The 14,568-nt window shown below is 45.6% G+C and overlaps 1 protein-coding gene across 1 annotated transcript in view; it reads right to left on the bottom strand.

Annotated features, from left to right (window-relative positions):
- MRPL39 (mitochondrial ribosomal protein L39) overlaps positions 1-13,814 on the bottom strand; it is a 38,225-nt gene extending 24,411 nt beyond the window's left edge. Inside the window, exons 1-3 of the mRNA XM_060234384.1 lie at positions 13,383-13,814; positions 10,968-11,174; positions 2,722-2,861 (exon numbers count right to left, since the gene is read on the bottom strand). Coding sequence (XP_060090367.1) covers positions 2,722-2,861; positions 10,968-11,174; positions 13,383-13,431 — 396 coding nt within the window. The 5' untranslated portion in view covers positions 13,432-13,814. The remainder of the gene's footprint in view (positions 1-2,721; positions 2,862-10,967; positions 11,175-13,382) is intronic.
- Between the last annotated feature and the right edge of the window lie 754 nt (positions 13,815-14,568).

Below are 14,568 nucleotides of genomic sequence, written 5' to 3'. Positions count from 1 at the left end.
GTGTGCAACACAAAGAGCTGGGAGAAGTCTGGGTTGCGCAACACAGGGTCACGGGAGAGGCTGGTACGTAGAGTTTCAAACACTGCGTCCTGGGCCGGTCCCCACTGGAGGATGTTTGGGCACATCTTCTGCAGGCTGTCCGTTAACGGGGTGCCCACCGCTGTGAAGTTGGGGATGAATTTACTGTAGTAGCCCGCGAACCCCAAGAAGCGCCATAACTGCTTCTTGGTACGCATGTGGGGCTGTTGTTCCAAGGTGACGACCTTCTCCAGCAGGGGTCGGAGCTGGCCCTTCCCCACTAGGAATCCTAAATATTTTAACTCCGGAAAGCCGAGGCGGCTCTTCCGCGGGTTGGCATGGAGTCCAGTGGCATGCAGGGCTTGGAACACGCGGCGTAGGTGGAGCAGGTGGGGCTACATAACGCAATGTCATCAATGTAGGCCCGAGCGAAACCCTCACACTGGGCCAGAGCCTTGTCCACCAGCTGTTGGAACATGGCCGCAGCCCCATTCAAGCCAAAGGGCATGAGTTTGAATTCGAATAAACCTTGGGGGGTGGCGAAGGCGGTCTTTTCCCTGTCGGCCGGGTGCATGGGTACCTGCCAACAGCCCTTGGTAAGGTCCAAGGCAGAGAGGTACCGGGCCTCCCCCAGCTGGTCAATCAGGATATCTGCCCGGGGCATTGGGTAGGCATCTAATTTGGCCAGTTTGTTCACCTCCCGATAATCCACACAGAAGCGCACGCTGCAATCGGGCTTCGGCACCAGGACCACCGGATTGCGCCACTCGCTCTGCGATGGTTCGATGACGCTGAGGCGCAGCATCTCCTCCACCTCCCGGGCGATGACGTCCCAGCGCTTCTGTGGTACTGGTCTCCAATGGGCTCGTGCCACCTGGCCTGGGGGGGTTACTACCCAATGCTTGACCAGGGTGGTTAAGCCTGGCTGATCGGAGAACACTGTCGGGCACTCGGCCAGGACCTCCTGCAGGGCCTGCCATTGGCTGGGTGTGAATGTGGCGTCCAACACCACCACCACCACCCCTGGCGCCCTCCACGATCGTCCAGGGCAGGGTTCCATCCTGGAGCTCGCTCGGGTCTTCGGCCAAGAGCCCCTGCTCAGTCCCCACCTCCCGCTGCACCCATGCCTTTAGGTTGTTCACATGGATGGTCTTTCTTTGGCGGGCACGGGGCCCACATTGTACTTCGTACGTCAGGGGACCTAGGACTTGGATGACTTGGAAGGGTCCCTGCCACGGGTCCCCTTGGTTCCGGCCCATCACTCCCTTGTGTACCAGGACGTCGTCTCCCACCTGGAACCCACGGGCCTTAGCGCCCTTGTCGTAACGTCTCTTCTGGGCTTCTTGGGCCTGTGCAAGGTTCCCCCGGGCCTCCCGCCTCACATCTTCCAGGCGCTCCTGCAGCTGCCACGTGGCGTGCCGGGGCTGGGCTGCCTGGGCGTGCCTCAGGCGTCCTGGGCCTCTTCAGCATGATGGGGTGCGGCGTCTCTCGCCACTGTGGGTCAGGCGGCTCTCCTCCTCTTTGCCTGGCGCTGGGCTTGGCTTCTCCCTCCTGCTCCCCGACGTCTCGCTCTGTCCACGCTCCTCGGACCCGGAGACAAGCACGTAGGCTGTGGGGCATTGCTCGGGCCGCTGCCGGGGCTCCGTCGGCCCAGGTGAGTGGCGGGGCCGCCGTGGGGGTTTGGGGAGGTGTGGGAAGCTCTCGGGGCAGCGACGGGGGGGCTGGCTGGCGAGCGCAGGGGGGTCCCCCTCGCGCAGTCCTCGCCCGGGCCAGGAGGAACACACAGTACAAACCACCAGTCAATACCTGATATGCTCCAACTTGGCATTAGAATAAGATAGTCCACTAATCTCATCTATCCAATTCCCTAAAAGCCTAACTATTCCCAGCCAACTACTTATTAGCCTGACACACGGCTAGTCAGCTGTTAGATACTAACAGCTGACTATTTATTGAACATATATGAACATATGAAGCTGCCTTATACTGAATCAGACCCTCGGTCCATCAAAGTCAGTATTGTCTACTCAAACTGGCAGTGGCTCTCCAGGGTCTGAAGCTGAGGTTTTTCACACCTACTTGTCTGGACCCTTTTTAGTTGGAGATGCTGGGGATTGAACCTGGGACCTTCTACTTACCAAGCAGATGCTCTACCACTGAGCTACCGTCCCTCCCCTGGTAGAATAATGTTTTGAATTGTAAGGTTTTCCACAACACAGCCATTTATAAAAGAACACACAGTGGCAGGTTTCATATTTCATTGGTTCAGGAATTAGAAAATTTTCTATTAACAGATAGCATGTTGCATGATGAAAAAAATACCTTGGGGAACTTTAGAGATAAATCCACATGTTGTGATATAAGCTTTTGTGGGTTGTGATTCAGTTAGGCTTTTTGTACATGCAATGCACTTGGCTCTAGTCCATGAAAGCTCGTATTGCAATAAATCTTCCAGTCCATAATGCTTTTTTATTTTTGCTGCCAGAGATTAACATAGTCATATTCCTTGTTTACTGTACTACAGAAAAGTGTGATTAATTTATGCAGGAAACCAGTTTCTAGTAAAGGAAGGATTCCTATTATCTTTAGCCCCACCTCTATGCTTGTGTTCAGTTACACCTGGATTCTTCAATCCTTTCCATTTCATAGGAATGAAATTAAACATAAAGGAGATAAAATCTAGAAACAATGGCAGAACCCTACCTTGTTCACTTCCTCCGGATCTTCATCTTTGAAAGTGAGAAACTGTATTTCACATGACTGAGTGAAAGGCCGGTGCATGTCCCAGAGTTTTCCATCTACAAGGGCGAGTACAGATTTCTTACAGTGCCATTCACTTAAATCTAGAGAAGGAAGAGGGAACCCAAAAGTTGAAAAATGTAGTCATGAATCCTGATCTATTTTACGAAAGAATTGGCAGTTTAAAATGTCCATAAACATTAATACTCAGCCCCTACCATTAGATAGTACCAGAAGACAGTCCCATTAGAGTGGGCAGAAGGGGTTGGAGAGTCACAGGAGGTGCATGGGAATTGCTTATTTTGACTCAATATGTAGAACTCATGCAGAAGGATCTGAAGCCTACAAAGAACGGCCCCCGCCCCCCCTCCAAAACAAGGTATTTGAAAGAAAAGAGTAAAATATACTTCTTTCTTAATCTAACTTAAACTTACAATCTTATTTTACAAACCTGTAATATACAATGCACAGCGTGCACATACAACTTTATTATTTGATATATATCGTAGATAATATAAAAGCTGAATATGTTGGCTTGATCCTCAATTTTTATTGGAAGCTGTGGCTACCACAGGAGTGACCTTGCACTCTGTCTGTCACCACTTCCCCCAGTCATTGGGCAGCCTCGCTGTGATCCGCCTACTGCCAGCTTTGTCAAGCCAGAACCCAATCAGAAGGCTGCTGACGACTTCTGAGTGAGACAGTTCTCTGCTGAGAGGTTCTCCTGGAGCCTTACTGATTACTCCTGCCTCTCCTCAGTCCATCTCTCCCCCCCAAACAACGCCACCACCGTTTTGCCACCTCCAACTAACATTCCCCACCAAAGTTGCACTTGCACAGTACACACACCCCGCCTCTACTGTTTGAGAGGTGAGATATCTATATATTCTATTTATAAATATGCCAGAAACTCCTCCTTATGGGGCAATATTCCACCTCTTCATTTACAGCACAGTGTGTGGTTGAATCCAGTGTGAACTAATATCATGCAGCAGACAAACTTGCTTAGGTAACATTAAACATTGTTTAATGATATACACTGAAGAAAAACTCTGACAGAAAACAGTTAAACATTTTCAACTGAAAGAAAAGGAATGTTCCATCACAAGGGGGGGGGGGGAGAAGTTCAGCAGCAGCAGAAACAGACTCTGTATATTATATACTCTCTATACTCAAGCCCCCTTTCCACCTGCAAACAGTATTCACTCTTTCTATTCAAATTAGGCTACAGTGATCTGCTTGCTTTAAGAGACAGGAAGCCATTTGAAGGCTCCCTTTCACTCCCCCCCACCTGCAAGTGGGAAGCCATGAAAGGCAGCCTTCTAATGGCTGCCTACCCTCCTGTCTGTTTTCCTGTCATTTCTCTGTCTCCCTGTCTTCCTTCCTTTCCCTTTATTTTATTTCTTTCTCCCAAACTTTAACATAACTCTCACTTCATTCATTCCTCTCATTCTTTCTCTCTCTTTGTTTTTTCCTTTCATTCCATCTTCCTTCTCCTTTTTATTTCTCTCACAGGCATCATTTTAGGCAGGAGCTCACAGGAATGGAGTTCCAGAACCTCTAAATTTTATTGCATTCTTTCTTTCTTAACCCCCCCCCCCCCCTCAATTCTTGCTTCTGGGCTCCAAACTCCCTGTGAGAATTTTGCTGAACTCTAAGATTTGACAAACTTTCTCATATTTTTCCCCACAACAAATTGGGGAAACAACCAAAACATAAAAAGCAGACAGATGGAAATCTTCATCATGCCACTGTGGCCACATAGGATAAAGTAATTTTAAAAGTATGATGGGAGTAAAGTGACAATTATAATTCAAGAAGCATGTTAAAGTAGATGCTGAGCTGATATAATTTAGTACACCTTCTGGAGATGTCAGGGGTGTATGACATAGGGAAAGTTATGCTAATGAGTTATGCTAATGAGCTCTGGGACCTCTTCTTCTACAAAATGACCCCTGCTCTCACTCCTCCCCCCCCCCGCATTTTTCTACCTTCTTTCTGTTCTTTCTCTCATTCTTTCTATATATCTTTGTCATTCTGTGATTTATTTCATTCTGGCTGCAATCACACACTAAATATTGCACTTTCAATTAGGGTTGCCAGATTCAATTCAAGAAATATCTGGGGACTTTGAGCATGGAGCCAGGAGACTTTGGAGGTGGAGCCAGGAGGCACTGGGATGGAGCCAGGAGGAAAGGTTTGACAAGCATAACTGAACTTCAAAGGGAATTCTGACTATTACATTTAAAGGAACCACACACCTTTTAAATGCCTTCTCTCCGCTGGAAATAATAAAAGATAGGGCCACCCCTTGGGGGGCTCAGAGAATTGGACCCCCTGTTCCAATTTTTTTGAAACTTGGACATTTTTTAGGAGAGGCCCCAAATGCTATGCTACAGATTTGGAGCCTCTAACTCAAAAAACCAACTCTCATAGAGCCCCAGATACCCACAGATCAATTCTCCATTATACCCTATGGGAACTGGTCTCCACAGGGAATAATGGAGTACCGAGTAGACATTCCCCCCCTTGCTTTCTGATAACACTAAAACGGGGGGAGGGCCTCCAAACTGGGGGATCCCCTTCCCCCAGTTTGGAGTGACAAGCATAACTGAACTGCAACTATTCGTGCAAACTAATGAGATGTGAATAAACTGTGCAAGCTGTTGCCTTAGCACAGGATCCAGATTATAAAAGAATAGTGGCCAATGGACGTGTAAATGAAACATGGATTAAACCTAGAACTTGTGTAGCCGCTGCACCTGTTGAATTACTGACTGTTTTTACAAGAGGGAGGAGCCAGATCCATCTGCGTCTGTCAACAAGATGGATGTAAAGGACAGCAGATTGTGTACCTGCCGACATCCAAGGTCTTTGACTATGAACCACAGACTGTGTTCTGCTTTAAGAGACATTTGAAATAGTTTTTTAAACAATATCTAAGTAAAGAGTGTTCGTGCACTTATATTGCAACATATAGTTACACCGTGTTTTTTGTTTTACCCACCTGGGGATTGGCAACCCTACTTTCAATCCACTTCCAATGCACTTTCCAGTTGGATTTTACTGTGTGAACTGGCAAAATCCAGATGGAAAGTGCTTTGAAACTGGATTGAAACTGTCACTGTGACTATCACTGTCACTTTCGTCTTGCTTTGTATTTTCTTTAACTCTTCTACATTCATTTTTTTTTTTTGAATGGGCAATGAAAGCACTTTCATCCTGGAGTTGCCCTGCAGTTCTCAAGAGTACTTTTGAACAGGAGTTTTCCTGAACATGTGGATCTAAGTTTGTAATTGTAGAACTTTCCCTTTGAGTTTTAAAACTCCTCCCCAAAGCCCCGTCCAGCATTCACTTGAGAGAGCAGTGATTCAGGAAGGTCCATTCTGCATAGACAGCTTACTTCTGATTTTCACTGAAGTCGAATCGGTTGGATTTAATTCGAATGCTGTGCCTGCATTCTACATCTTTCTCTCTCTCTCTGCGATTTCTATTGAGAGTTGCAGGGTATATATTCTTCATACCAATTAGAAAAGCCGGGTAGTGTTCTGGGATTGGTTTCTCCTGATTGGTTAGTTTCACATTGGCATGCCTTTTAAAATAGGAGACTCTTCCAGCTGTATTTACTGTGGGGTTGCTATTAGTGCCCATCCCCCTTTATCAGTAGTCAAGGAGTTTCCTGGAGAAAAAAAGCCCACTGCCAGGCACTGCTTAAAAAATTGAGTGAGTCAATGCTGACCACTTGGCTGGAGGAGGCAGAGACGAAAGTGCTTTGCAGCCTGAATTCCCTCCACTGTTATTTAGAAATGAGATGACAAAAGGAGATGTTGAGATAGACCAGACTTTTTTTTTAAAAAAAAGGCTCCTGCTGTCACAGCATTATTCTCACGTATGAAATGTTTGTGGTCAGAGTCCATTTAAAAGGAAGCTTTTTTTTCCTAAATACAAAATAGCCCAGCATCTTAACCAACCAAGCTAACTTGATGTCAGACAAAGGTAATTACTTTCCTAATTTCCTATTTCAAAAGACATGCATAGTGTGAAACTGACCAATAAGAACAGACCAATTAGCCTGCGAGGGGAGGGGGAAAGTCCGAAGAAATGTTTCTACTTTTAAAGGCTTGGAAGCTAATTAAGAGGAGGAGGGGGAAATACTCCCCTGAAAAAACCACTCTTGGAAATTACAGAGATACAGTGGAGTGACTGTAGAATGCTTGGAAAAGAATGTGGAAGGAATTTAAAAATCCGATGGGAGAGTGAGGTGAGTGCGCATGTGAATATGGAAGGTTTTTAAAGTGACAGAGGTGAGAGCCATAGTAAACACAAAAGTAGAAAGGGCTGAAGTCGCTAGGTGCTCTGCTCAGAGGTGCGTCAACATGTGCTCTCTTTCGAGTAGGGCTTCCCTCAAAAGAAAAGCCCAGCTCAGGGGAGAATGTGCCCTGCCCGGTTGCTCTCACCTTCAAGGCAAAGTCAGCCAGGTGGGGGTCAGCACAGCTTCTCCAAGCTGGGTTTCCCTCGCAAGGGAGGCCCAACTCAGAGGAGAACACACCCCACACAGCTGCTTTTGCCTTCAAGGTGATTGCAGCCAGGTAGGGCATCAGCGTGGCTTCTCTGAGCACGACTCACAGGAAAACGCTTTCACAGTGCGCTCTTAGAGGTGCTCTGAGCTTCTGAGAGTGTTCTGTACAGGCCCGGCTCGGCCAGAGCCTGCCCAACCCTCCTTACACACCTCTGCACCTGCTCTTCCCATGGGTGTGGAGGGGGTGGTGGTAGGGCAGGCCCAGGTGGGGGCACAGGACTGGTGCTGGCCTGGGGCGCCCAAGGCCCTAGCACTGAACCTGCCATGGTCCCAGGCAGGCGAAAGAGGTGGTGGCAAAAGATGGCAGCCTCCAAGTGGTGGAGAAGTGCCCTGCCAACCCCTTCAGCTGCCTGGATCCGAGGAATTCTTGCCTGGGCCTTCCTTTTTTCAAATATAGAAGTAAAACTCCGCAAAAGGTGAGGAGCACATTTTTAAATGTAGACGCATTCTGAATGATGTGAGTTTGTAGCTGGTGGGTTCAGCAGATCTGGAGCAAAGCTGAATGGAGAAAGGGCCTTTCTCTTACTCTTTTCTCCCCATCTTTTCCCTACCATTCTTTCTCTGTCTCTTTCATTCTGTTTTTCTATCTTCCTTCCTTCCTGCCACCTACACATTCATCACCCCGCTCCCAAATATTTTTTCTAGGGCCTGTTGTATTTCTTCCTACAACGGGCTTTACTGCTAGTGTATATATAAGTGCCAATATAGTCTGCAAACAAATGATTGCAGCCTGATATACCCTTCTGTCTTAGTTTTGCATGCTGGTGAAAGAAATAAAATAAAAGGTAAAAATAGAAACTGTTAATATGGTAATAAAGAAAGAAGTCTTTATCATTTGCACTTAGTATGCATTGTTCCTTGTCACTGAGAAATATGAAACTGGTGTCTAAATGGCAGTGAAACACAGGATGAGGCTGAATAACGCAAATTTAAATAAAGACAAGATGGAAGCACTATGGGTCCAAAACAAACCTGACAACGGAGTACATTATGGCCTGTTCTGACATGGTTCTGACACTTTCAAAGAAGGAGCAGGTTGGCAGCTTGAGTTGCTTCTAATTGCCACTTGGTACATAGACAGACTCAGAGGTGCTGTTTTCAGGCTTAGTTGGTCAGTCAACTGCAGCTATTCCACAGAAAGGTGATCTGGCCACTGTCACACATGCCTTACTGATATTTGTTAATTAGTGATGCACACTCTATAGGAGATGGCCTATGAAAATGGTACTGTAAAACCATGTGCCAATCTAGAAATCACTTATACCCTTGTTTAATCATATTTCATCCTACACTGAAAGCCTCAAATACTTGAGATGGTGTATCTAGGAAACCACTTGATCCTTGTGGTGACCTTTTCCTGTCTTTTCCAGTTCTAGGTTATTCTTTTTGAGAGACAACCAGAACAGAGCACAATATTCCAAACACATCTTTTTAAAACACTGCTCATTTGTTTTCACATTCTCCAGAAGATGGAGGTATCAGAGACTAGTGAGCAGCAAGAGAGGTTAGGCCTTGCCATTTAAGTGCAGGAGCAACATGCTGGACAGAATTTGGACCAAATATCTGAAAAAAATACTCTGTATTTTGCTTTGAAAACAGTTTGCACATCACCAGTTCTCAAAAACATTGCTTGCTTAGAAATAGACAAATGCAACAGCAATACTATAGCTACCACAGTCTCTCAGTCTTTTAGTCCTGCACTAGTGTAACTGGCTGCCATAATACTATTCAAAAACATACAATTCAAACTCAATATTCTGAAAGAATATTTTTTACTTTAAAAATGTTTTAACGTAAGAATTTCCCCTTCCAAATTTCCAACTTTTCTCCTGTGGGGAAAAAGGCCATTTTTTTTATCCATATCCCCCACCACCACCACCACCACCCCAAAGATCTCATATTTCTACATTTGGTGGGTCGAGTATACTTTCAATTTGCCTGAACTGCAGCAGTCCGGGCAGGGAAATTCCCTTACCAGCTTTTGATGGTGCGCCACTGACAACGGTGCCTAGGGTGAGAAGCTTGGGGGTACTACTAGAGCCTTCCTTGACAATGGAGGCCCAGATAGCAGCCACTGCTAAATCCACCTTCTTCCATCTTAGGCGCGTGAGTCAGTTTGTTCCCTGGCAACTGTGATCCATGCTACGGTCACCTCGAGACTGGACTACTGTAATGCCCTCTACTGGAAACTACAGCTGGTGCAGAACGCAGTGGCCAGGCTGATACTGGGCCTTCCCTGGTGGGAGCACATTCAGGTAGGGCTGCAGGAACTGCACTGGCTGCCAATAGTATACTGGATCCGCTACAAGGTGCTGATGACCTTTAAAGCCCTATATGGCCGAGGACCTGTCTACCTTGGAGACCGTCTCTCCCCACATGTTCCCCAGAGGGTACTTAGATCTAGTACACACAAAATCTATTAACAATCCACAAGCTGATGTAGGCTAGACTGAAATCTACTAGAGAAAGAACCTTTTCAGTCACCACTCCCTATTGGTGGAACCAACTGCTGGAGGAGGCTAGAGCCTTGTGGGACCTTGCACAGTTCACAGGGCCTGCAAGACTATATTTTTCCGGCTCGCCTTCAATTGGTCCTTACATGCCAATATAGTAGCAAGAAGAACATCCATTATCCTACTGAACTGAAAGGATATCTTGATATTAGCACCATATTGTTTTAAGTGTTTTAGATTGTTTTAATTAATGGCTGACCTGAACCTGTTTAAATGTACAGTAATTGTTGGCTATATTGTTATGTGATTTTATAGGTTGTGAGCTGCCCTGAGCCTGCCTTGGCAGGGAGGGCGGAATATAAATCAAATAAATAAATAATAATATAATATTAATATAACAACAACAATTTCCTTTATAGTTGGTAGACATGGAATTTTTATTATACACTCTAAAATGCAGGCATATGTAGTCACAAGGATGGCAGAAAAAATAGAGCACAGTACAATTTAAGGTTGATATGCCCTCTTATAGGCTATTAAGTACAGGCAGAACTGACACTATTGCAAGTCCTTCATATCAATGAGCTATATTTAACATCAAGATATTCCAAAGTTTATGTATGTCGTAAATTAGAAGGAAAAAATGCATTCAATATATTGACATAACGCGAAAAAAACCTGGAATCTGAGAAGAAAAAAGACATTAGAAGTTCTCTGCTTCCATGTAACTAACAAAATTTTGCAGGATGTATTACATATTCCACACAAAAGCATTTCCTTTTCATAAGAACTGAAACTAACATTCACTGACAGCCACTATGCTCTGCAACGTAACATAATATACATATGTCCTGGAAACTGGGCTTTTTGGCCTCTCTTTGTAACAACCCCCTCCAACATGATCACATGTAGTTTTATAATTCTGAATCCGCATCTCTGCTAACGCAACACAACAGTTTGTGCATCTGACAAAAGGAGCTTTAACTCACAATAGCCTATTATTAACAACAAACACTACCACCACTCTTGGTAGACTTAAAGGTGAAATAAGACTCATTGGACTGTAGAAAGTTAATGCACCTAACCATACCCCGTTGGAAATTATTCTCCTTAGCATTAATGTTAGTTTGATTTAGCATTCAGATTAAAAGTGACATAACTCTGTTGCATTTACTTACGCATGGCACAAGTATATGGTGTGGAGAGTCCTTTGTTCATTATAAATATAGTGCCTGGGTGAGATTTGCCAACATATTTTACTTCAATCTTCTCAATTCGTGGATTAAGAGACAACTGTCTCTCTTTTTCCTCCTCAAAGAGTTTGTTGCGCATCTGTGCAATCTCAGCTGTTGATAGCTGAGGAACTGCATCTGTTGAAACAAACCCTGAAAATAAAGGTAATGGCATTAAACAACATACAGCATTAAACAACACACATTACCAATAAATCTTATATTGTTTGTAGTTAAAATATTTACCTGTGTTCCACTCCTGCAAACACTTATAAAACACTAGTTTTGTAAGCTAGTATAATGTTACTTCATATATTATATACAGGACATATTTAAACTTCATAAATTATCATAGCTCATCAAACATTACTAACAGTCACAACTACAATACTGCAGTTTAACTAGCTCACAAGATTGTTATGAAGATAAAATGGAAGGGAGAAAATCTTGCACACCACCTTTAGCTCTTGGGAAAAGAGTAGGATAAATATGTAATAAAATAAGTTCACTGTGCTATTTGGAAAAGCAACTGACTGCTGACAAGGAAAATATGGAAGTAGCATTAGCAGGGAACAACCCAGAATAAGATTTGGGGGTAGAAGGGAGGAGACAGGAAAATCATGCTACATAGGCCAAAAACTTGACACCCATGGAAATGCTAGTCAGGACCCAACCCCCTGCATGAAGCTTTCAATTCTAAAGTTTAGAAGAAAATGCAACTTGATCACCAAACACAGTAACACATACTTATTTTTTCTGCAACAGACTAACTTGGCTACTTCATTGGAATTTCATGCAATAAATAAACAAGTGCACCATAATGACTGAGGCCAGAAGTACCCTCAAAAACTTCATACCATATTCACTAAAAATATTACAATAAATTTTCTTTCTTTAAACAAAACTGGTTTCTAAAAGATCAGTAGTTTCAAACTCTGAACCATCACTTTTACCTTCACTCACTTAAGGTACACAACCCTCTGAAGATTGGTTTGGAGAGTCTAAACCAGGGGTGTCAAACATGTGGCCTGGGGACCAAATCAGGCCCCCAGAGGGCTCCTATCAGGTCCCTGAGCAACTGGCTCTTGTCTGCTTCCTTCTCCTTCTTTCTTGCTTCCTTCTGCATCTCAGCTTGCTTTGTGAGGCTTGCTCAATCGCACAGGAGCTACAGAGCAAAACCTCGACTGGTTGAGGCTCCTTCCCTTCCTTGTTCCCTGGGGAGGGAGGGAAAGAGCCAGAGCTTCCTTTGCCCAGTTCCCTGGATTCCATGGGAGAAAGACAAAGAAAGCACTTTTAAGACCAACAAGTGCTAATGTTTTAAGCATATGTAAAGTTTTTTTTAAAATCTTTAATCGTGCTTGTCTGCGTCCTTTAAAAAGTTTTTATCTCTGCTACCTAATTTTAAACAGGTACACACATGACCCAGCCTGGCAAGGTTTCATTTAGGTGAGATCCGGCCTTCATAACAAATGAGTTCGACACCCTGGGTCTAAACACAACTTTCTCTGTCTCTCCCACACATACACCCATGTCCCTCCTCAGTTTTCCCAATAACTGGAAAGATACGAGTCAGGCCCACTAGCTGGCTATCCAAGCTATTAACGCTTAAAGGCACATCAGATCTCACTGCAACTATTTAAGAAGCATCGAGTTATACTAATTGCACAGGTCTAAAAACCTTACAGAAACGAAAGGAAGCAGAAGATGGGGCCACCCACACTCACAGGACAAAACCAGAGCTAAAAACCTCACAGCCCAAGGGAAAAAAAAAGGTCTCCGGTGCAAGTACCAGTTGTTTCCGACTCCGGGGTGACAACGTTTTCACGGCAGACTTTTTAGGGGGTGGTTTGTCATCGCCTTCCCCAGTCATCTACATTCCCCGCCCCCCCCTACTCATTTTACCGACCTCGGAAGGATGGAAGGCTGAGTCAAACTCGAGCTGGCTACCTGAAAAAACCCAGCTTCCGCAAGGAATCGAACTCAGGTCGTGAGTAGAGCTTCGGATTGCAGCTTTAACACACTGCGCCACAGGGCTCTCCACAGCCCAAGAGCGATTCTTAACAGCGGTTTCCAGGCTGGCATTCGTGAAGCATTGTTGGCTACTATGCGATCTTAATTAGTGACCTAAATGAACGGGAAGCAATGTCTAAGGACGTGCGAGAAAGCCTTCTTAAAGCACTACACAGCTAGCGTTCCTCACACGGTTGAATTACAGCCTGCTCAGCTTTACACATGTACATTCAAGGACCGCAATGAACGCAGTGCCTACTCCCCTCCTCCCCGCAATGAGCGTTACGAGAAAACTTTTTCTGACGCTCGCAGACAAACCCAAGGAACCTTCCCCGCGCCATGTGCACTTACTCCTACTGCAGGCCCACCAAAGACCGCGGGCAACCCGAAATGAAGCCATAACAAAGCAACCGCCTCTCCGCCACTTCCTTCCACCAATACGCTGCAAAAGGAGCACCACCACTCGCTGCTCTCCGGAAACAAACTCTGAGACTCAAACGTTCCGGCGATCACAAAAAACGCCTGAGTCCATGCGCTTTTTGGATGGAAAGAAAAACATCACAACGTCCCTTTCCCCAGTTCTACAAAGTTTGACCGCGGTAAGTATCCAGCCTCTTAGAAGAACCTTATTTTTCTTGAGACAACAGTGAGCTACTGCCCCTCCTTCCTCCAGCAGCAATATTAGCTACACTGACACGCTAGGCAGAAGTGGGCCCATAGCCAACACGGGCCACGCCCCTTTCCGAATGTGTGCCGCCCTCTCTCCAAACACCTACAGCCTTTTGTTGCTGTTGCATGCTAACTTTTCTCCTTATACTTCTCTCCTCCCCTGGGAGGGAGCCGGGGGCAACGGCGCTTGCTGGTACGGAAACGTCAACGCACGGCCAGCTCTGTTTGGTGAGGGACCGTTTTTTGCGAACTCACGTTGCATAGAGACCTTGCTCTGCTGTATTTAAACCTAAAATATGTGCTGCCCCAATTAGATTTCCTCCTGCTGAAGTGGCTGACACGGCCCCCTTCATTCCCCGTCTGGCCATCTACTGTGCTTGAGCTTGCATGGCCGGTCTGCACCAAGTGCCGTGACCGCCACGTGCACCTAGGTCGCTACAAAAACAGCGGTTTGACTTGAGCCACCTGCGCATCTTCTCTGCTTGGCGGCTTCGCCTTGTTTGTATCTGTGCTGTGCAAAACGATGAGCGTGCAAGAACCGCCAGCTACAGTAGCCGTGTCCTTTCTTGCTGTTTAGAAAGGAAACCGAGATCTTCTTCCAGAGAATTCAAGGTGGAGCTAGACTTCCTCCCATGCACCTCCTCCCCCACCCCAAATCTAGCCACAACCGCTCTTTACTTGAGAGGGGCTAGCACAGCCTATGCCTAGGAAATGTGCTGGAACCAGTAAGCCTGGCCAGAAGATTCTTCGCATCCTCCCCAAAATCATTATGGTGTTTTGTTGTTCAGTCGCACAGTCCGACTCTTTGTGACCCCATGACAAAGTCACGCCAGGCCCTCCTGTCTTCCACCATCCTCCGAAGTCTGCT

Source organism: Heteronotia binoei, chromosome 3, assembly GCF_032191835.1.
Source record: "Heteronotia binoei isolate CCM8104 ecotype False Entrance Well chromosome 3, APGP_CSIRO_Hbin_v1, whole genome shotgun sequence".
In the NCBI taxonomy this organism is placed as follows: domain Eukaryota; kingdom Metazoa; phylum Chordata; class Lepidosauria; order Squamata; family Gekkonidae; genus Heteronotia; species Heteronotia binoei.
This window is presented reverse-complemented; position numbering and strand designations above follow the sequence as displayed.